This window comes from Choloepus didactylus, chromosome 17 (assembly GCF_015220235.1).
Source record: "Choloepus didactylus isolate mChoDid1 chromosome 17, mChoDid1.pri, whole genome shotgun sequence".
NCBI classification, from domain to species: domain Eukaryota; kingdom Metazoa; phylum Chordata; class Mammalia; order Pilosa; family Megalonychidae; genus Choloepus; species Choloepus didactylus.
This window is the reverse complement of record NC_051323.1, coordinates 23,195,270-23,219,124: the sequence shown is the minus strand read 5'-3', so window position 1 is coordinate 23,219,124 and position 23,855 is coordinate 23,195,270. Positions and strand designations below refer to the sequence as shown.

Here is a 23,855-nt window from a genome sequence, read left to right as displayed (position 1 = left end):
GAATATAGATGCAAAAATCCTCAACAAAATACTTGCAAATCAAATTCAAAGACACATTAAAAAAATCATACACCATGACCAAGTGGGGTTCATTCCAGGCATGCAAGGATGGTTCAACATAAGAAAAACAATCAATGTATTACAACACATTAAAAACTCGAAAGGAAAAAATCAATTGATCATCTCAATAGATGCTGAAAAAGCATTTGACAAAATCCAACATCTGTTTTTGATAAAAACACTTCAAAAGGTAGGAATTGAAGGAAACTTCCTCAACATGATAAAGAGCATATACGAAAAACCCACAGCCAGCATAGTACTCAATGGTGAGAGACTGAAAGCCTTCCCTCTAAGATCAGGAACAAGACAAGGATGCCCGCTGTCACCACTGTTATTCAACATTGTGCTGGAAGTGCTAGCCAGGGCAATCCGGCAAGACAAAGAAATAAAAGGCATCCAAATTGGAAAAGAAGAAGTAAAACTGTCATTGTTTGCAGATGATATGATCTTATATCTAGAAAACCCTGAGAAATCGACGATACAGCTGCTAGAGCTAATAAACAAATTTAGCAAAGTAGTGGGATACAAGATTAATGCACATAAGTCAGTAATGTTTCTATATGCTAGAAATGAACAAACTGAAGAGACACTCAAGAAAAAGATACCATTTTCAATAGCAACTAAAAAAATCAAGTACCTAGGAATAAACTTAACCAAAGATGTAAAAGACCTATACAAAGAAAACTACATAACTCTACTAAAAGAAATAGAAGGGGACCTTAAAAGATGGAAAAATATTCCATATTCATGGATAGGAAGGCTAAATGTCATTAAGATGTCAATTCTAGCCAAACTCATCTACAGATTCACTGCAATCCCAATCAAAATTCCAACAACCTACTTTGCAGACTTGGAAAAGCTAGTTATCAAATTTATTTGGAAAGGGAAGATGCCTCGAATTGCTAAAGACACTCTAAAAAAGAAAAACGAAGTGGGAGGACTTACACTCCCTGACTTTGAAGCTTATTATAAAGCCACAGTTGCCAAAACAGCATGGTACTGGCACAAAGATAGACATTTAGATCAATGGAATCGAATTGAGAATTCAGAGATAGACCCTCAGATCTATGGCCGACTGATCTTTGATAAGGCCCCCAAAGTCACTGAACTGAGTCATAATGGTCTTTTCAACAAATGGGGCTGGGAGAGTTGGATATCCATATCCAAAAGAATGAAAGAGGACCCCTATCTCACCCCCTACACAAAAATTAACTCAAAATGGACCAAAGATCTCAATATAAAAGAAAGTACCATAAAACTCCTAGAAGATAATGTAGGAAAACATCTTCAAGACCTTGTATTAGGCGGCCACTTCCTAGACTTTACACCCAAAGCACAAGCAACAAAAGAGAAAATAGATAAATGGGAACTCCTCAAGCTTAGAAGTTTCTGCACCTCAAAGGAATTTCTCAAAAAGGTAAAGAGGCAGCCAACTCAATGGGAAAAAATTTTTGGAAACCATGTATCTGACAAAAGACTGATATCTTGCATATATAAAGAAATCCTACAACTCAATGACAATAGTACAGACAGCCCAATTATAAAATGGGCAAAAGATATGAAAAGACAGTTCTCTGAAGAGGAAATACAAATGGCCAAGAAACACATGAAAAAATGTTCAGCTTCACTAGCTATTAGAGAGATGCAAATTAAGACCACAATGAGATACCATCTAACACCGGTTAGAATGGCTGCCATTAAACAAACAGGAAACTACAAATGCTGGAGGGGATGTGGAGAAATTGGAACTCTTATTCATTGTTGGTGGGACTGTATAATGGTTCAGCCACTCTGGAAGTCAGTCTGGCAGTTCCTTAGAAAACTAGATATAGATCTACCATTCGATCCAGCGATTGCACTTCTCGGTATATACCCAGAAGATCGGAAAGCAGTGACACGAACAGATATCTGCACGCCAATGTTCATAGCAGCATTATTCACAATTGCCAAGAGATGGAAACAACCCAAATGTCCTTCAACAGATGAGTGGATAAATAAAATGTGGTATATACACACAATGGAATACTACGCGGCAGTAAGAAGGAACGATCTGGTGAAACATATGACAACATGGATGAACCTTGAAGACATAATGCTTAGCGAAATAAGCCAGGCACAAAAAGAGAAATATTATATGCTACCACTAATGTGAACTTTGAAAAATGTAAAACAAATGGTTTATAATGTAGAATGTAGGGGAACTAGCAGTAGAGAGCAATTAAGGAAGGGGGAACAATAATCCAAGAAGAACAGATAAGCTATTTAACGTTCTGGGGATGCCCAGAAATGACTATGGTCTGTTAATTTCTGATGGATATAGTAGGAACAAGTTCACAGAAATGTTGCTATATTATGTAACTTTCTTGGGGTAAAGTAGGAACATGTTGTAAGTTAAGCAGTTATCTTAGGTTAGTTGTCTTTTTCTTACTCCCTTGTTATGGTCTCTTTGAAATGTTCTTTTATTGTATGTTTGTTTTCTTTTTAACTTTTTTTTTCATACAGTTGATTTAAAAAAGAAGGGAAAGTTAAAAAAAAAAAAAAAAAGAAAAACAAGGAAAAAAAAAAAAAGATGTAGTGCCCCCTTGAGGAGCCTGTGGAGAATGCAGGGGTATTCGCCTTCCCCACCTCGATGGTTGCTAACATGACCACAGACATAGGGGACTGGTGGTTGGATGGGTTGAGCCCTCTACCATAAGTTTTACCCTTGGGAAGATGGTTGCTGCAAAGGAGAGGCTAGGCCTCCCTATATTTGTGCCTAAGAGTCTCCTCCTGAATGCCTCTTTGTTGCTCAGATGTGGCCCTGTCTCTCTGGCTAAGCCAACTTGAAAGGTGAAATCACTGCCCTCCCCCCTACGTGGGATCAGACACCCAGGGGAGTGAATCTCCCTGGCAACGTGGAATATGACTCCCGAGGAGGAATGTAGACCCGGTATCGTGGGACGGAGAACATCTTCTTGACCAAAAGGGGAATGTGAAAGGAAATGAAATAAGCTTCAGTGGCAGAGAGATTCCAAAACGAGCCGAGAGATCACTCTGGTGGGCACTCTTACGCACACTTTAGACAACCCTTTTTAGGTTCTAAAGAATTGGGGTAGCTGGTGGTGGATACCTGAAACTATCAAACTACAACCCAGAACCCATGAATCTCGAAGACAGTTGTATAAAAACGTAGCTTATTAGGGGTGACAATGGGATTGGGAAAGCCATAAGGACCAAACTCCACTTTGTCTAGTTTATGGATGGATGTGTAGAAAAGTAGGGGAAGGAAACAAACAGACAAAGGTACCCAGTGTTCTTTTTTACTTCAATTTCTCTTTTTCACTCTAATTATTATTCTTGTTATTTTTGTGTGTGTGCTAATGAAGGTGTCAGGGATTGATTTAGGTGATGAATGTACAACTATGTAATTGTACTGTAAACAATCGAAAGTACAATTTGTTTTGTATGACTGCGTGGTATGTGAATATATCTCAATAAAATGATGATTAAAAAAAAATAATAACTACATTGCTTCCAATATGTTTCTACCATACCCCAAGAAACTAACTTCTCGTAGGTTTTGATATATTGTGTTCTCATTTTCATTAGTCTCTAGATATTTACCTATTTCTCTTGCATTTTCTTCTTTGGCCCACTGGTTGTTTAGTAGTGTGTTGTTTAACCTGTATACATTTTTCAAAGATCTGTTTCTTTGGTGGTTATTGATTTATAGTTGCATTCCATTATGGTCAGGGAATGTGCTTTGAATATTTCAGTATTTTAAAAGTTATTAAGACTTGTTTTGTGCTCCAGCATATGATCTATCCTGAAGAATGTATATCCTGGTACTTTGGGATGTAATTATCTATATATGTCTGTTAAGTCTAATTTATGTATCATATTGTTTAGGTTCTAAATTTCCTTATTGGTCCTCTGTCTAGTTGTTGTATGTATAGAAGAGAGTGGTGTATTGAGGTCTCATACAATTATTGGAGAGGTGTCTGTTGCTCCCTTTGGTTTAGCCAATGTTTGTCTCATGGACTTCAGAGCTCCTTGATTGTATGCATAAACATTTATAATTGTTATTTCTTCTTGGTGAATTGTTCCTTTTGTTAATATATGTTGTCCTTCTTTGTCTCTTATGACATCTTTGCATTTAAAGTCCATTTTTGTCTGATATTAGTATAGCTACTCCTGCTTTCTTTTGGTTGCAACTTGCGTAGAATATTTTTTTCTGTGCTTTCACTTTCATTCTCTTTGTGTCACAGGGTCTAAGATGAGTCTCTTGTAAATAGCAGATTGATGGGTCATACTTTTTAATCCATTCTACCAGTCTGCATCTTTTAATTGGAGAGTTTAATCCATTCACATTCAAAGTTATTACTGTGAAGGGAGTTCTTGAACCAGCCCTCTTATCCTTTGGTTTTTAGTTGTAGGTCTAATTTTTCCCTCTCTCTCTTTTTTTTTTTTTCATTTAAGTTACCCTTACTAATACTCTTCCGTTCTAGGCCTTTCTGCAAACCTCTCTCTCCTTCCTTTTTTTTCCTCAGCTGAGGAAAGAGCTCCCTTTAGTATTTCTTACAGGGAAGGTGTCTTGTTAACAAATCCTCTCAGTATTTGTTTGTGAAAATTTTAAGCTCCCTCAATTTTGAAGGAGAATTTTGCTGGTTAAAGAATTCTTGGCTGGCAGTTTTTCTCATTCTGAATCTTAAATATGTCATACCACTGCCTTCTCACCTCCATGGTACCTGCAGAGTAGTCTGTACTTAGTTAGTCTTATGTTGTTTCCTTTGCATGTGGTGAGTTGCTTCTCTCTTGCTGCTTTCAGAACTTTCTCCTCCTCTTCAGCATTTGTCAATCTGATAAGTTTACATCTCAGAGTGGGTTTATTTGGATTTATTCTATTTGGAATTTGTTGGGCATCTTTGATTTGTATATTTATGTCATTTAGAAGGGTTGGGAAATTTTACACAACTATGTCTTGTAACACTCTTCCTAGCCCTTTACTCTTCTCTTCTTCTGGTATACCAGTGATTCTTGTATTTGTTTGTCCACCATTTCCCTGAAATCCATTTCAAATTTTTTGAATTTTTTTCACCTTTTGCTCTTTTGTGTGTTCACATTCCATTGAATTGTCATCCATTTCACTCATTCTTTCTTCTCCCTCTTCAAATCTGCTGTTGTGTGTCTGTTTTTTTAAAAATTTCATCAGCAGTATCTTTTATTTCCACAAGATCTGCTGTTTTTTAATTTACTCTTTCAAATTCTTCATTATGCTCTTCCATAGTCTTCTTGATGTCCTTTATATCTTTAGCCATCTCATTGAAGTTGTTTTGGAGATTTGTGGGTACTTCTTTAATTAATTGCTCCAAATTTTGTGTCTCTGACTTTTTCATTTGTTCATTTGATTTGTCTATATCCTCTAGATTCTTCAAGTGCTTTTTGATTTTCTGTTGGCTTTGGGGCATTTACTTGTCTTGATAAGGTTATTTTGGGAAATTCAGGATTATTTGAGCATTTCTATATTATTTGGCAGAGCTACAGCTTGCTGTTGTGAAGTTTCCCTATCCTACCAGCAGGTGGCATTCTTGGGCCATCTTTTATACTCAAGCCAGCCTTCCTCAAACTTCTCTTGGGAAGAGTCCAAACTGGGTTGGGATCCAATCAGTGCACCATTTCTCCATGTGCCTTGGGGCTGCCTTCTCTGGGGTGTGATGTGGGCCCTGTGCAGTTCAGCGGAGTCAGTTCAGGGGTACCCTCCAGCTCAGACATGCCCCACTCCCTGCCTGCTGTGCGCCCTTGAGACTGTGGGGTGTGTGAGAGGCTCCTGATACTTCCATATGGCCCCCACTCCTATCTCTGCTTCTTGCTGCTGCAAACCCTGGACTTCCATTGCGGGGGAAGTAAATGTCGCCTCCCAGGTTCCCTCACAGGAGCTCCCAGTTGAATGGCTGTGGAGGATCACCTTCCCAGCCAACTGCCAAGGTGGGTGCGTGGGAGTGGAGAGCTGCCGCTCGTTCCCTTGCTCAGAGGCCGTCTCGTTACTCCTGGCCCAGGAGGTGGTCCCAGCCAAACAAACTCACCCTCTCCCTCAAGGCGCCATCTCTTCGTGTCCCCCCCTACCCATCACATACTGTAGGTGTCCCTCTGTGGCCAGATACACCCCGAATCTGCGGTCCTGGGCATCCTCTGGCCTCTCTCTAGTTTCTTTCACAGAGGAGAAGCCCATTCTGTCTCACCCACTCTGCCATTGTCCTGGAAGGCCTTCTCTTCCCCCTTTCATTTCTGATAGTAATTATCTGTATCCTTTTTTTCTTTTTTTTTGTCAGCATAGCTAAAGATTTGTCTATTTCTTGATCTTTTCAACTTTTGGTTTCATTGATTCCTCTATTGTTTGTTTATTGTCTATTTCATTTAGTTCTGCTCTCATCATTGTCATTTCCTTCCTTCTGCTTGCTTGGGGTTTAGTTTGCTCTTTTTCTGGATTCTCTGGTTGTGAGGTTAGGTCTCTGATTTGAGATCTCTCTTCTTTTTTTAACATAAACTTTTAGAGCTATAAATTTACTTTTCAGTTCTGCCTTTGCTGCATCCCATGTTTTGGTATATTGTATTTTGTTTTCATTTGCCTCAAGATATTTCGTGCTTTCCCTTGTGATTTCTTTGACCCATTGATTGTTTAAGAGTGCAGTGTTTATATTTATAATTATTATGTCTTCTTATTGAATTGACCCTTTTATCAGTATAGTGAACTTCTTTGTCCCTCGTAACAGTTTTTGACTTAAAGTTTATTTCATCTGGTATTAGAATAGTTACCCCAGCTCTCTTTTGGTTAGTATTTGTATGGCATTATATATTTTTTGCATCCTATCACTTTTAACCTACTTGTGTCTTTAAATTTATGGTGAGTCTCCTGTAAACTGTGTATTGGGTCATGCTTTTAATCTGTTCTGCCAGACTCTACCTTTTGATTGGAGAGATTAATCCATTTACTGTTCAAGTAAAGTAATATTTCATTAACATCCTCAAATTTTTAAAAGATAAATTTGTTGCATTATCTCTGCATTTATGAAGAATAATAATCCAACTTTGGATGATCTTACTGTACTTTTCAGAAATTATAAGATAATTAGTTCTGCTGGTGTGATCCACATATGATCATTGTTACTCTTATACCAAAACATTTGGTTTGCAGTTGGACCACAAGTTTGCAGAGATTTCACAAAGTGTTTCTTCTGGTCAGTACCCCAGTAGCAGCTATATGGGAGCCTTCCTGAACTCAGAATTTTATTGTATTTTTTTCTTCAAGGGTCCCTAGCTTAGTGGATACTCTTACAGCTTACATTTTTCCCTTTGGATACTAGTTGATGATCTTAATTTCTGTTAACTGTCTTCACAGATATTGAATAAGTAAGTAGCTCTTAAGCCTTTGAAAGAGATGACTGCCACCCATTTCATAAAAAGGTGGTTATAATTTCTAGTTTCATGGTTTGAAAAGATTAATATATTGTATGATGATACAGTAAGTAGAAAATGAAGAACATATTCTAGTCTATATACTACATATATATACTATATATATCCTACATACATACTATATACTATATATAATAAATATGTGTGTGTATATGTGTATGTACACATACTGTATAGTGTATTATAATATGGTGTTCTGTTTTGTCAAGTCTGAGAAAAGGAGTATAACTCACCAGTCAAATGTACATGGGAGAATTGAGTTTATGGTGACATGGTAGAGGGCAGAAGTATTTAAATGATTAATAAATTAATTGCCTGTATTTTATAGAAACAGTCAAATGCTTGATGAAGATGATATATTGAATGAAACAGCAAAACCACTCTTGATTAATTTACCTGATGAGACCACTTGTGCCCCACAGCTAGAAAGAGACACAGAAATATCGAAGACCCAGACCACTACTACAAATAGTATGGTGAGAAATTTAAGATCTCATCCATTTGTAACATATGCCTCATTTTTTCAAGGAGAGGAAAAACAACCAGAATTAAACAATATCATGACATCATTGCTAGCTCTGACCTGTGCTCATCTTCTTTTGCTGTTTTAAAATTAAGCTCTAGAGAATATCACACTAATCCAGCACTTCAACTAATAAAGATAATGAATTTCTTTCTTTGAGGAATTTGACCAACTTAATTCACAGTTGCAGATGGAATGGATAATTTTTAATGGTAGTTTCCACAAAGTAAATGATTTTACAAATTCATTAAAGATAAGTGATTATTTTTAGTAACTAATATATAGGTGGGTTTTTTTTTTTAGTGTTTTCTAGATGACTGTAGAGACTTCAGTAAGCAGCAGCCAAACTTTGCCCAGAGGAAAAGAATCCTTCCAGCTTGGATGATAACAGAAGATCTAAGTGATCAAAACCTTTCTATACCACTCATTAGTGGCGGTAAGTATTTGCTTAAGCTAATACTAAGAATTTCAAAGAAACATAAATCAAAATTTGAAAGTTTTTCTGAACAAATGGAGAATGAGTAGTTGTTGGGTATGGAGAGTTTGAACTCAGGAGTTTTGTAGTTTTCCAGGAAAAATATTTGACCACTAATTATAACCAACTTTCATTTGACAGATTTCTGACATAAATTTGAAGCCCTTTCTTGGGAGCTTCTCCTTGAAAATACAAATGAGAATAATTTGACATTGGTCTGGACAGGAATATTATATATACAATGTATTTTAAATACTAAAGCTTCAAAACAGAATGGAAAAATCTTGGGATTCAGGCATATCTTTTTCTTATATACTCAAACTACGGGAGGGTATCTGTAAGAAAAAGGTTACTTAATTCCTTTAAAGACAGAAAGATTAGAAGTATAGCACAGTTTAGTATGTGAATTCAGCTAACTAAAAGATGCTGTATAATTTTTTAAATTGTTGTGTTTGTTTAAGTAATAAATGACCCAGGTCAATAGGTCAGTGCTAAGGATTTTAAAAAATTAATTTGTAGTATACATTTTAGGCTCATTTAGATATAGGTCACTTTCTTATGCCTTTCCCAGCTCTAGTGTTATACTGATTATACTGAGGTAATTGATATTTTTTAGATTATCTGAAACCAACTAGCTATTTTGAAACTTTCTGAGTCAGTAGGAACCAGACAAATAACTTTGGGCTGTTAAATGACTTAAACAAGATCACATAATTGAGTCCTAGCCTTCTGTTTGACTCTAAAAAATAACCTGTGCTTTTGACCATTTACTTTAGTGATTAGGAAGAATATATTTTGGCAAAGGCTTTCATAGCCTCCCCCTCTCTTGACTTTCAGTTAACTCTATTCCCTCAGCCTTCTAGGCCCCAGGCCAAGTCATAACTCCTAGCTTAGGATACTCTTGCCTCTTTTAAAAAAGGGCCTTTTATATTTCCCTGGTATCATCCTGTTCTGTAGTGCTCTTATTCCCCAGTCTTCTAACTCTACAATATGGAATCTTGAAAAGTGGCAAATGCTGATGAAAATTGAAGTAGTCGCCAAGCCATTTGGTTTGCATTTAATTTTGTACTGTGAAGATTTTCAGTATGACATCTCATTGCAGATTATAAATATTTAGCTGATGCATTGTGTTTTTTTTTAGACAGTTTTATTCACACACCATACAATCCATCCTAAGTGACTCATTATTTTAATTGGAATATAATTCAAAATTATTTAAAGCACTAGTTATTCTATATAGTTTCTTTATTTTCAGAAACTGCTAAATTATCTAATTGTAATAGCTTTTGACCTCTCCAGTCTTCTGGTTTAACAATGAAATTCTCTATAGAATTATGATTATTTTTGCTTTTCTGATTTACTTACTGCTTTCTTTGTTTTCTTGTTTTATTTCATGAGGTAGAGCCTCTAAATTTTAAATGATAGTGGATAAAATTGGCTTCTGTGTATTCTTCCTAATTTTAATAGGAATTCTGTTAGTATTTCAGCGTTTAAGATGATTGATAGATACAGATAAATACTCTTATCAAGTGTTTGGGATGTTGTCTTTCTCCAGGAATACTGTTGAATTGAATTTGAATTGAATTCTTTAGAAATAGTCATGAATTTTCATATATTAATGTGATTAATGATGCTGGTAGATTTCCTAATATTGTACTATTCCTGCTATTATACCTAATATTGTACCATGGAATAAGTTAAACTATATCATGATAGTTTATTATTTTTATATTCTGTTAGATTATATTTACTAAATTTATGGTTTAAAACAACATATTTGTTTATATGTATAAATGTGGTTAGTATTTTTCTCCATTTGGGCCATCTTTATCAGACTTTAGCAAAAGAGCTGTCAGCTTTGCATAAAACAAATTGGAAAGTTTCTTATTCCATAAATGATGTTTGAAGAATTAGCTGTCCATTTGGAAGAAAATGTTAGAGCATTACCTCATATCATATTCAGAAGTAAATTCCCATTGAATTAATAATCTTAATGTAAAAACTAAAACTGTGAAGGCATTTGAAGAAAATATAGGGAAAATATTTTTATTATTTCTGAGAGCTTTTTTTTTTAAGATAGTAAGTCCAGAAACTATGAGAGAAAAATTGATGGATTTTTCAAGATAAACATGAAAATATATTTGTATATGAAAGACACTTTAAGAAAAGTCAGAGGCAAATAACAGACTGGCACACAATAGACTGGCAGACAGTATCTGCTACACTTACAAGAGATAGAATATTGTAAAAAAATTGTCTTCATGGTAAAAGTAAGAAGGTAAAAAGTCAGTACAAATTTTAGACGTTATATTGACTATAATGAATTCAAGACAAATAGCCAATAAATATATGACATTGTCGGATAATGAAATGTAAATTAAAACAAGCAAGTAACATTATATATTTTGTTGTTTGTTCACAAAACTCAACAAAATTTAAGCAATTAATAATATCCAGTGTTGGCAGAAATGAGTATTATTGAACACTGATAGTGGAAGTATAAATTAGTATAGCATTTTTAAGTCATTTGCAGTATCTCTTAAATTTTTAAATATACAACACACTTTGATCCAGAAACTCCAATTTAATTTATGGCACTGAAATAAGAGCATTTCTGCTTTTAGCCCTGTGTGGGTTTATATTTACATGTTTATAGATATGTTTGCTTAAATTAGGGAAAAGCTGAGAAGGATGCATATCAAATTGTTAATATTGCTATTAGCGGTTCCTCTGCAGGGTAAGGTTGGATGGATGTATTTTTAGTGATATATATCTATATCTATATATAAATATATATATATAGTTTAGCTACCATATAGCATTAGTGTTTAACAGTTCATGTAAGTACAACTAGTAATAGTTTAAAACAAAATAAAATAAATGGGTTTGCAATAATAATTAATTCCTTTCATATTTCCATTATTTATCTGATGTATCCTGGATTTAGAAAAACATTTGATATATCATTTGTAAAGAGTGTTATAAGCCAAGTAAACTATTTTGTACACTTTTTGTGAAGAGCATTTTAACAACAATAACAAAATTGCTTCTTTTTAAATAAAAAGAAATTAGCTCTGGTCCTTAAAAGGAATATTTGTTGTAGAGAATTTAGAATTTTGAAGAATCAGGTATTTTCAAATATATGTATTTTTAACTTAAGCATTCTTTGTACTTATGCAACACTTGAAGCTTAGAATGAGGTAAACTACCATTTGGGCAAAAGCCATATCTTATTTAATTTACATTTAATATTTTTTTGCAGATTAAGCACCACCATTACTTCATTATTTCCCGTGGTTTGAGAATTTATAACTGTTTTGTAGTATTTGGTCATTTGCTGCACCAAACACTTTTCCTATTTCTGGCAGTTTCTAAGATGATATGAAATGCTTTCTAATTTAGATTCATGATGAATATCTAACTTACTGGAATAGTTTATTCATAAATTTCCATTGGTAAATGCATTATTTTTATTATGGCTCAGTTGATTTTCCAGTTTGGTAATATGGGCAATATTCTGTTAATATTTCTTTCCTGAATTTAAAGGAGTGTTATTTCAGGTCACTTGAATATCCTCTAGAAAGGGTGAGCAAACTGCAGTCTGTGGGCCAAATCCAGTCCACTGCCTGTTTGGGTTTTGTTTTTTTTTTTTGTTTTTTTTTAAGGGCAATTTTACTGAGATGTATTCACACAGCATAGCCCACTGCCCGTTTTTGCAAATAAATTTTTATTGAACATAGCCCTGCTCATTCATTTATGTATTGTCTGTGGCTACTTTCATGCTACAAAGAGAGTTAGGTAATTAAGTCAGATGCTTTATGTTCAACAAAGCTTAAAATATTTACTCTCTGGCTCTTTACAGAAAAAGTTTGTTAACCCCTGCTTTAGAATATTAGAATCGTAACTACAGATTGCCTTATATATAATCAGATTTCCAGGGGGATCGTCAGGCAAATTCTGTTTATGCTCATAATTCATTTATTAAAAAATACTTAGTGAGCACCAGTTTTGTGTTAGGGACATTTCTTGGTTTTTGGATACTAGGGGGGATCACATTAACACATGAAGCTCTCATTCTAGTGTAGAGGAAACAAACAACCATGAGGGTTTTCCTCCTACAAAAAGTAGATTTTTTTTTCTTTTCTGATTAGACAGTTCATGAATTTGTTAACAAAATATGATGCTGACTTAGCTTTGCCAACTGTACTGAACCTTGGGTAAGTATTATATCAGATGTGGTGTCCATTGTTCTGAGACTAATTTTTTTTTTTTTGTCAGCAATGTTTGTAGAGGTTATTCTTCCTTCTGGGTTTTTCTCCTATTTGGGTTTTTAATCTGAATTTAAAATGATGTAAGTTGAATTCCTCACTGTGGATGTTAGGGTCTCAAAAAGTATATATAAAATTATTGGAGAGCTGTATGACTGTCAGATTTTTGGTTTAAGAAATTCAGTGCTAAAATAGATGACATATAATAGCTAACACATACCAGGTACTTTGCTAGATAATTTATGGCTTGCTGCATTTACTTCTCCAAATAACTATGAATCATTATTATTATTCCCATTTTCCAAATGAAGAAACTAAATTTCAGAGAGGTAAAATGAAATAGTTAGCAGGTAGAGCCCTTACTGGAATCTTGGCCTGGCTGACTCGAGGCTGGAGGTTTTGGCCATTGTGCTACATAATACTTTTTTGGATGTGGAAATAAGTGTTTTTAAGTTGATATTAATATAAATGGAAATTTAATTTTACTTGGCTTTTTATCCTTTTGTTTTTTGGCATAGATTATTGGCATTTTAACATACAGCAAATAATTTTCTTCTTTTTCTTCATGTGTGTGTTTGTGTCTTTTTAAGATAATGAGGTAATCCAGGGAGATGGAAAAGAAGGAATCTGCAAAGATAAAACACAGGTAAACGTTTCAAATCAAGGCAGGAAGCGATTAATTTCAGCAGGAAATTCAGAAAGTATCCAGGACCCAGGAAAAAAGTGCAAAAATGCCGTTCAAGAAGAGTCTGTAATTTCATCCAAGGTGTTCTTTTTTTTCTTTTTTTTTTTTTAAATTCACTATTTCATTGTTTCTTTTCTTTGTCAGGAGTTCTAGATAGGAATTGATTATATATTATATACAGCAAGGAGAAACAAAAGTGGTTTTTATTATTGAGTTTATAAAGATGACATCTGGCCCAACTTTTTGTTGGCTCACCAAAGCTGAGCTTTAATATGGTACTTTAATTGTAGAATGCAAAGGGATTTGGTTTAGAAATTTTCAGACTGAAAAAAGTGGATACCACTTGACTGTGGTCACAATTTGGAACCTCCATTCTGATTTCATTACCTTTTTCTTATCATAAAACCTGTTTTTTTCTTTTCCATTGGTCACTCAGACCACATGCAGCCACCTATTTCTCATTAAGTATGAAGAGAAGAATAAAAGATAGAGTAGTTCTTAATAGCCTGATGCAGGATCACTTCTGGGCTAATTTCAATATTTATAGACCTTCTCTTTCCATTTTTGCTAACTCACCAGAATGGTTTGGCTGAATTACACATCGTTCTACCTAGGGTATTTAAAGAAAAAGAGGCCTATTTATGGGATGCATTGGCGGGGGTGGGAAGTAAAAGGAAGAGAGAGATCTTTTTGTTCCTACAAAATGCTTCTCCCCTGTGGTTCCTGAGGGAGATTCACCTGTCATAGCACAAGAGAGACAAGGCTGAGGCATCATAACCCTTCATGAAAAGCTCTCATAAAGCAGAGCCAGAAGACATGACTTAGACTGAAGACCCAAGAAGGCCTTTAGAAACACCACCCTCCGTCCCCACCCAAGTTCTTAACACCTGGCAAACATCCAGTCCAAAAGGCATGGTTATATGCCGAGTGTGTGTGAGAGAAGGTTAAAAGTGAGAGAAAACAAGAGGCTTGGCCCACTAATCTAATTGTTGCCAATTATAAGAACTGAGAACAGTTTGGCCAGGCCTGCAGAGTAGACTTGGGTCAGTTTACTCGGAAAGAACCAGTCACATTCTCCTGGAAAGGAAGAAAGGGATGGAGTAAGGATAGAGGGGACAGAAGTCACCTTCCCCCTTTTGGACCTAGTCACTGAGATTCTCATTTTGTTGGCCTGGGATGGGCCTGTTGTGCATCAATATTATTTTAAATAAACTCAATTTTAATGTGTGGTCACATTTGATAGCTATTGATGTAGTCTAATATCATCATGAGGCTCAAAGTGACATAGTGACCTTGGACCACAAATTGAGGTCTTCTCATTTCAGATCCATTGGGTTTTTTCTTTCTTTTTTTTTTTTTTTTTTTTTACTACATCATACCAGACTGTTTATAAGAGGTTGTGGCTCTAGTAATTTATAATTATGAAGATAATTGCTCTGAATAGTCCATATTTTTCATTAGTTCTCTTATGTATTTCTGCCTGGATGTCCTTCCCAGTTATGTAAAGTCTAATTTGGGTATGAAAGTGAGGGTGCTTAAATTGATTAACTTTAAAGAGAAGAATGATATTTCCTTTATTTATCTAACTAGAATTCTGTTGTAAGTGACTGAAGGAAGCCTAACTGAATCTACTTAAGCAAAATAGTATTGTAATGTGTATCAGCTGTCTACCGCTGTGAGACAAGCTGCTCCAACACTTAGTGGCTTAAAACCACAATGATTTATTATTTCTTATGATCCTGTGGGTTGGCTGGACCCAGCTAAGCTGCCAGGTTTCTTACAACCTAGGACTGGAGTTGGTGCAGTGTCATTTTTGCTGCATTATATTGGTCAGAGTAAGTCATCTGGTGTATTAGTAAGCGTTCTCCAGAGAAAACAGAGAGGGCATGGGGTGGATTTAGTATGAGGAAGTGGCTCACCCTACCATAGGGCTGGCCATAAGCTCTGTAGTCCAAACTCTGTAGGGCAGACCACAGCCTGGTAAATTCCAATAAAGGTGATTCTGAAGTCTGACAAGTCTGTATTCCTCAGGGGAAACTAGCGACTGAACTTGAGACAGAAATTCTTCCTTCTGATTTCTGAATGCCTCAGTTCTGGCTTTTAAGACCTCCAGCTGATTAGATGAGGAGACTCCCCACATTGCTTGCTAAGGGCAGTCTCTTTTGTTGATTGTGGATGCAATCAGCTGTAGATGCAATTAACTGATTATAGATGCAAATCCATGTATGAAATACCCTCACAGTAACAATCAGGCCAGTGCTTACTTGACCAAACAGCTGCACACCATAAACCAGCCAAGTTGACACATGAAATTAACCATCATACCTAGACAGCCTTGATTCAAGGGGAAGGAAAATGGACTCCACCTTTTGATGGGGAGAGTGACTTGTGTCTAGAGGGATGGAAGAAATTGTTGGTGACATATTTGCAGACTGTTTACCACACAAAGATATCAGAATAGTTCAGTTTCCATTATGGAAAGCTTGGTAGGTTGAATTTTGTACCCCAGAAAAACATGTTTTTAATCTTAATCCCATTCCTGTGGTTGTGAACCACTGTGAATAGGACTTTTTGAAGAAGATGTTATTCTTCATTAAGGTGTGGCCAACTGAATTAGGTTGGGTCTCAGTCCTATTGCTGAAGGTCTCATAAAAAAAAAAAAAGCCATGGGAAGGAGCCAAAAGCTGGAAGTCACTGTAAGCCAGAACAGAAAGGAGAGGACGTCACCATGTGATGAGAAGGCCAAGGAATCGAAGGATTGTGGCCAGCCAGGATGCTTCTGACCCTGGGAGGAAGGAAGCCTTCTGGTTTCTGAAACCAAAGCCAATGAATTCCTGTTGTTAAGCCAGTGTGAGGTATTTGTTAGAGCAGCCTGGAAACTAAGACAGTTTTTGGGTACCAGAAAGTTGGGTTGCTGCTATTACAGATACTTAAAAATGTGAACTGGCTTTGGAATTGGGTAATAGATAGAGGCTGGAAGAATTGTGAGGTGCTTGGTAGAAAAAACCTAACTTGCTTTGAAAAGACTTTTGGTAGAAATATGGACATTAAAGGTACCTCCAAAGAGGCCTTAGAAGGAAATGATGAATATGCTAGTGGAAACTGGAGGAAAAGTGATCCTTATTATAAAGTAGCTGAGAACTGGGTTGAATTATACCCTCATGTTGGATTGAAAGTGGAGCTTGTAAGTGATGAACTTGGATATTTAGCTGAGGAGATTTCCAAACTAAGTTGGAAGGTACAGCCTGGTTTCTTGTAGCTTATAGTAAAATGCAAGAAGAAAAGAATAACCTGAAAATTAAACTCATAAGCACAAAGGAATCAGAAAGTGATGGTTTGAAAAATTCTTGGCCCATCCAGATGTGTGTTCTGAGACTAGAACCAGATGCAGCCGTGTCAGGGACTTCCCTGAGCTTCTGGTAAGTGAGCCCCCAGAGGACAGGGCTCCCTCTCAGGGTATAACTGAAAAACCCTTTGTTGGAGAGGGTGTGGGTCAACATGGATCCAGTCAGACATCTCAGATGAAGTCAGGACTGGAAATTCAGTTAACCAGGAAGAATCTGTGGAAAGTTTTACTGTCCAATGGTTTTCACTCCCTTGAACTGCATGCAGAGCTGACGTTTTGCAACATGTGTATTAATTGAAGCACTGCCATCTTGGACTGAAAGGGACAGAGAAGGGATGAATTGAAAAAGAATGACTGTAAGGGTAGTACCATGGAAGCAGAGGAACAGACCAAAATGTTCTCCTTGAGCCAAGAGTGAGGACCCACCCCTCCCTAAAAGAAAGAAAGAGGGCCCTCTTATGTGTGTGGAAAGGATGAGTCCACCGCTGTACTTGGAGGGGTGGGGTTCCTGCCCTGAGGTTTGAGGAGAATTTGGCTATCACCCAAAAGCTGAGAGAGGGTGGGATCTTTGCCCAGGTGTTCAGGGAGAGTTTGGCCACCACCCAAGTGCTTGGAGGGGTTGGAGCCTATACCCCAGTTTTTGGACAGAGGGAAACCACCACTCCAGTGCTCAGAAAGGGTGGGGCTGCACTCAGCATGCATGGAGGTTAGCACATCGATCCACAGACGAATCACAGACCTTAAAATGTAGTGAGAAAAAAACTAAAAAATAAAAGTGTATATGTAAAAAAAATCTAATGGAGTTTGCTCTGCTGAGTTTTGGACTGGCTTGAGAACTGTGGCCCCTGTTTTTCAATTTCTCCTTTCTAGAATGGGAATATTTACCCTTTGCCTGTCCCACCATTGTATTTTAAAACTAGGTAACTTGTTTTCTAGGCTTTATAGGCCCACAGACTCAGAGGAATTTTGCCCCAGGATGGACCACGCCCTTAGCTGATTTTTGGTGAGACTTTGTAATTAGCATTATTACTGAAATAATTTAAAGCTTTTGGGGCATTTGATGGAATGAATGTACTTTGTATATGGGGAGGACATGTCTTGGGAATCCAGAGGGAGGACTGTGGTGGGTTGAATTATGTACCCCAGAAAGATACATGTTCTTAATCTTAGTCCCATTCCTGTGGGTGTGAACCTATTATAAATAGATTGAACATGTTATTATTATTTTTTTATTAAATTCAGTTTTATTGAAATACATTCACACACCATACAATCATCCATGGTATACAATCCACTGTCCACCATATGATAACATAGTTATGCGTTCATCACCACAATCTATCTATGAACATTTTCCTTACATCAGAAAGAACCAGAACAAGAATAAAAAATAAAAGTGAAAAAAGAACACCCAAATCATTCTCCCATCCCACCTCATTTGTCCTTTAGTTTTTATCCCCATTTTTCTACTCATCCATACACTAGATAAAGGGGGTGTGATCCACAAGGTCTTCACAATCACACTGTCACCCCTTGTAATCTACATTATTATATAATTGTCTTCAGGAGTCCAGACTGCTGGGTTGGAGTTTGGTAGTTTCAGGTATTTACTTCTAGCTATTCCAATACATTAAAACCTAAGAGGTGTTATCTATATAGTACATAAGAATGTCCACCAGAGTGACCTCTCGACTTCATTTGAAATCTCTCAGCCACTGAAACTATTTCGTCTCATTTTGCATCCCCCTTTTGGTCAAGAAGATACTCTCAGTCCCATGATGCTGGGTCCACCTTCATCCCCGGGAGTCATACTCTGCATTGCCAGGGAGATTTACACCCCTGGGAGTCGGGTCCCACGTAGGGGGGAGGGCAGCGAGTTTGCCTTTCGAGATGGCTCAGAGAGAGAGAGGGCCACATCTGAGCAACAAAGAGGTACTCGGGGAGACTCTTAGGCACCATTACATGCAAGTTTAGACTCTCCTTTGTGGTAATGAGCTTCATAAGGGCAAGTCCCATGCTCGAGGGCTCAGCACATCAAACCTCCAGTCCCAATGTTTGTGACAACATCAACACCGGTCCAGGTGAGGATGTCCAACACATCCGCACCTTCCCCCAGATCTTCGGCGCTGGGGAGGGGGAGGCTGTAAATATATTTTTTATTATCTGCCCAAATTACTCTGGGATGTGTCACTATTTCACTGCAGCCTATACTAACCTACCGTATCTCACTTTCTATTCAAATGAACATGTTATTTTTAGTTAAGGTTTGACCAACTGAATCAGGATGAGTCTTAATCTTATTATGGGAGGCCTTACAGCAAAAAAGTGACAGGAAGGAACCAGAAGCTGAAATCAGTGAAACCAGAGGAGAAAGGAGAGAACATCACTTAGTGATGGGAAAGCCAGGGAACCCAAGGATTGCCAGCCTACCAATATGCTCGTGACTCCAGGGGAAGCAAGCTTTTTAGCCTTTGAAACTGTGAGCCAATGAATTCCTGTTGTTAAGCTAGCCCACTGTGTGGTATTTGTCATGGCAACTAGGAAACTAAGACAGAAGGGAAAGCAAAGAACTGTAGGTCACAGGAACTAATCGGGACCAGGGATTTGATCACTATCAGGTTGGTCTGTGGTTTTCCCATTTTTGCTTCTTGAATCATTCTTCACTATAGGCAGGCTTTCTTTACATGGTGTGCAACATGGTCACAGGTGACTGAAGGCTCATGTCATCCAGTTTTGTAACTTGAGGAAAAAGAGAGCTCTTATTTGGTAGGTTTGGAGTTAAGTTCTAGGGACTTGGATTATCAGATCCATCACAGTGGTCAGGGAGGTGAGATAATGGTTCTTTCTGGGTCATGTGCCCACTCATTATCAGGTGAATGAAAGGAAGGGGGGGGGGTTAAGGAGAAACAAACAGTAGGCACCTGGCTACTTTTTTGGGTACTATAATAGGATCTGGGTAAATACAGAAACAAGGGGGAAAAACCTGGTAGTATTTCTAGGTTAGTCAAGAGAAATCTAAAGAGTGAGAATGGCTTGAAATCAATGGGAATCTTGGAGTACACCATAAGCAGATGTGAGTAAGAAGGGACTTCGAAAATTTCAGTGCATCTAGTGGCTTGATCTATACACTGCCCTACTGCCCCATGTAAATTCCAGAAAGATAGAGAAGTTGGGGTGTGCTTCAGCCAGCTTCTATGTATTCCCTTCAATCTGACTGGAGTTACTGCCTTAACCCCCGTCTACTTTTCTGTTTTGATATACTAGACTAGACGTTGTTGAAGGGGGCATATGAAGCCAACAATTTGTAGCAGTGTATGTCTTCCCCCCACCCCCCATATATATTTGTCTGACCAAATTTAAATTTTACTTTTAAGTCTTTGGGTATTTTATAATGTACCCTTATTTGAGCCTTGGGATTGATTTTGGTAGGTAGTGTGGCAAGTGGTATTACCTTATGTGATAGTTAGGTTCAGTGTGTCAACTTGGCCAGGTGATGGTGTCCAGGTCAAGTAAGCACTGGCCTAACTGTTACTGCAAGGACATTTGTGGCTTGTTAATAAACCAGAAGGCTGGTTTATTAAATCATCAGTCAATTGACTCTACCTGTGACTGATCACATCAGTGAAGGGTGTGTCTTCCTTAATGAGAGAATTCAATCAGCTGGATTGAATCCAATCAGTTGAAGACTTTTAAGGGAGAAAGGGAGAAAACCTTCACTTCTTCAGCTAGTGAGAGAAGCGTTTCTTGAGGAGTTCATTGAACACCTCCATCGGAGTTGCCAGTTCGCTGCCTGCCCTACAGAATTTGGACTGTGCATCCTCCCCGATGGAATTTGGACTTGTGCATCCCCACCATTGCCTGAGACACTTTTATAAAATCTTATATTTACAGATATTTCTTGTTGATTCTGTTTCCCTAGAGAACCCTAACTAATACACCTTTGCTTAGTTATTGGGTTCACACGTCATAAATTATTAAGTGGCTATGGGAGCCCTGGTGAGGTAACATTGAGCAATCCAAAAGCCCAGTAATAATTGCTGAGGTGAATAACCTTGCAGATAAGTATAGCATTTCTCTGCACATAGATATCTGCTCATTTTTTTCATAGGAAAAGCAAGGGAAGTGAAGAATATAACACTCATTTACAAAGCTGTCTCTTAAATAGTGCTGTATTCCTGAGAGCTCCTCAGTATTGGTTCACCCTGTCAAAAAATCTTATATTCCTTGCTCCTGATTGCCCATTTGGGTTAAGAATGGTTTATAGCATGGCTCTTGTGATGGTTGATTTTATGTGTCAACTTGGCTAGGTTATGGTATCCATTTGGTCAAGCTAGCCCTGGCTTGGTTGTTACTGTGAGGGTTTTTCATGGATCTAAATCCTTAGTCAGTTGATTGCATCTGTGGCTGATTATTTCCACCATCAACAATGGAGATTGCTTTCAGCAATGAGAGAAGTGTCATTCAATCAGTTGAAGGCCTTAAAGGGAGAACTGATGATTTCAGCAGTCAGAAAGAATTTCTGTCTCTACTTCAGCCATCCTCCTTCCCTGGGGAATTCAACATCACCATCGAGTTCTCAATTTGTGGCCTGCCCTACAGAATTCGGATTTGCCAATTCCTACAGTTGCATGAGCCAATTCTTTTAATAAATCTCTTAATATTTCATATTAAGGATTGTAGGAACACAGTAAACCAGCCATATCTAATAGACATGTGCAGAACAGAGTACATGTTCTTCTCAAGTACACATTGAACATTCTCTGGAATAGATCATATATTAGGCCATAAAACAATCTCAATAAATTTTTAAAAACAGAAATCATACAAATATCACCTGCAACCAGTAACAGAAGGGAAACCGGAAAATTTGCATACATGGGAATTAAATAACATACTCTTACATAACCAGTGTGTCAAAGAAGAGATCACTAGGAAAATTATCAAATACTTTCAGATGAATGAAAATGAAAACAACATACCAAAAGCTATGAGATGCAGTAAAAGCAGTGCTCAGAAATTTTTAGCTGTAAATACCTACATTAAAAAAGAAGAAAGACCTCAAAACATCCTTCCTTTACAGCTTAAGGAAGTAGAAAATAGAAAACCAATCAAGAGAATCAATGAAACCAAAGTTGTTTCTTTGAAAATATCAACAAAATGACAAAACTTTAGTTAGACTGACAAAGAAATCGAAATCAGAAATGAAAGCAGGAGCATTACCAACAAATGTATAGGAATTAAAAGGATGATAAGAGAATACTGAGAATAATTGTATGCCAACAAATTATATGATCTAGATGAAATGGAAAAATTCCTAAAAACATGCAGATTTTCTAAACTGACTCAAGAATTTTGGAAAACCTCAGTGGAACTATATAACAAGTAAAGGGATACCAGTAACCAAAAATCTCCCAGAGAGAAAAGTCCATAACCAAATGGCTTCACTGGTGAATTCTACTAATCATTTAAAGGAGAATTCATGCAAATCATACTCATATTCTTCCAAAAGGTATGAGGAGGGAACACTTCCTAACACATTTTATTAAACCAGCATTACCCTGTTACCAAAGCCAACAAAGATACAAGAAAAGATAACTACAGACCAATATCCCTTAGGAAGTAGAGGCAAAATTCACTGACAAGATACTAGTAAATCAAATCTGCAGCACATTAAAAGGATTCTATAGCATGACAAAATGGGATTTTCACAGGAATGCAAAGGTGATTCAGTCAAAGAAAATCAGTGTAATACACTATATTAATAGAATGAAGGGGGAGAAACACATGATCATCTCAATAGGTGCAGAAAGAGCATTTGACAAAATTCAAATTTCTTTTATCATAAAACCAGCAAACTGGGAACAGATGGGAACTTTCTTAATATGATAAAGGGCATTTAACAAAAAAAAAAAAACTCAATTCAATGGTAAAAGGCTAAAAGCTTTCTCCTAAGACAAGGAACAAGACAATGATGCCTTTTGTTTAAAATGCTGCTTTTTTAGCATTGTACTAGAAGGCATAGCCAGAGAGAAATTAGGTGAGAAAAAGAAATAAAAGCCACCCAAATTGGAAGGGAAGACATAAAACCATCCCTAGTTTTAGAGAACATAATTCTATATGGAAAGAATCCCAAAGAATACACACACACACACACACACACACACACACACACACACACACACATACAGGAAAAGCTACTAGAGCTAATAAATGAATTCAGCAAAGTTGGAGGTTAGAAGATCAACATACAAAAGTCCACTGGGTTTCTATTTATCAGCAGTGCCCAATCCCAAAAGAAAATGAGTAGAACAATTCCATTTACTGTAACATCTAATAGAATAACAGATTAGGAACAAATTTAACCAAGGAAGTGAAAGAATTGTGTACTGTAAACTATAAGCATTGCTTGAAGAAATTAAAGAAGACCTAATTAAGTGGAAAGATATACTGTGTTCATGGATTGGAAGACAATATTGTTCAGAGGGCAATATTCCCCAAAGCCATCTATAGCATCCTCTATCAAAATTCCAGTGGCCTTTTTTGCAGAAATGGAAAAGCCAATCCTCAAACTCATGTGGAATTACGAGAGTCACCAAATAACCAAAACAATATTGATGAAGAAAAACAAAGTTGGAGGAATCACACTTCCTGATTTTAAAACTTGCTACAAAGCTACAGTAACCAAAACTCTGTGGTACTGGCATAAGAGTAGACTTGTAGGCAAATGGCATGGAATTGAGAGTACAGAAATCAACCCAAACATCTGTGACCGATTGCTTTTCAGCAAGGTCACCAAGACCATTCAATGGGGGAAAGAATGGTCTCTTCAAAAATTTTGCCGTGAATGAAATTGGAACCCAGTGTCATCCATATGCTAAAGATTTACCTATTTGAACTTGTAAGGGGGAAGCACTTTAACCTGTCACTTGTAGTACATTAAATCTTAAGAGGTGGAGGAGAGTTTGTTGAGTAAGTTAAGGGACTGTTTTAATAGCCTTGATGACACATTCCAGCCACCTCCAAGCACCAAAGTCATTTTCTACCAG

At 37.0% G+C, this 23,855-nt stretch overlaps 1 protein-coding gene across 5 annotated transcripts in view; it reads left to right on the top strand.

Annotated features, from left to right (window-relative positions):
* APLF (aprataxin and PNKP like factor) overlaps positions 1 to 23,855 on the top strand; it is a 145,558-nt gene that overhangs the window by 69,606 nt on the left and 52,097 nt on the right. For 4 of the 5 annotated variants that reach the window (XM_037807214.1, XM_037807217.1, XM_037807213.1 and 1 more), the window contains 3 exons: positions 7,841 to 7,988; positions 8,339 to 8,471; positions 13,369 to 13,544. In XM_037807214.1, coding sequence (XP_037663142.1) covers positions 7,841 to 7,988; positions 8,339 to 8,471; positions 13,369 to 13,544 — 457 coding nt within the window. The remainder of the gene's footprint in view (positions 1 to 7,840; positions 7,989 to 8,338; positions 8,472 to 13,368; positions 13,545 to 23,855) is intronic. The other variant, XM_037807215.1, reaches the window with a different exon arrangement.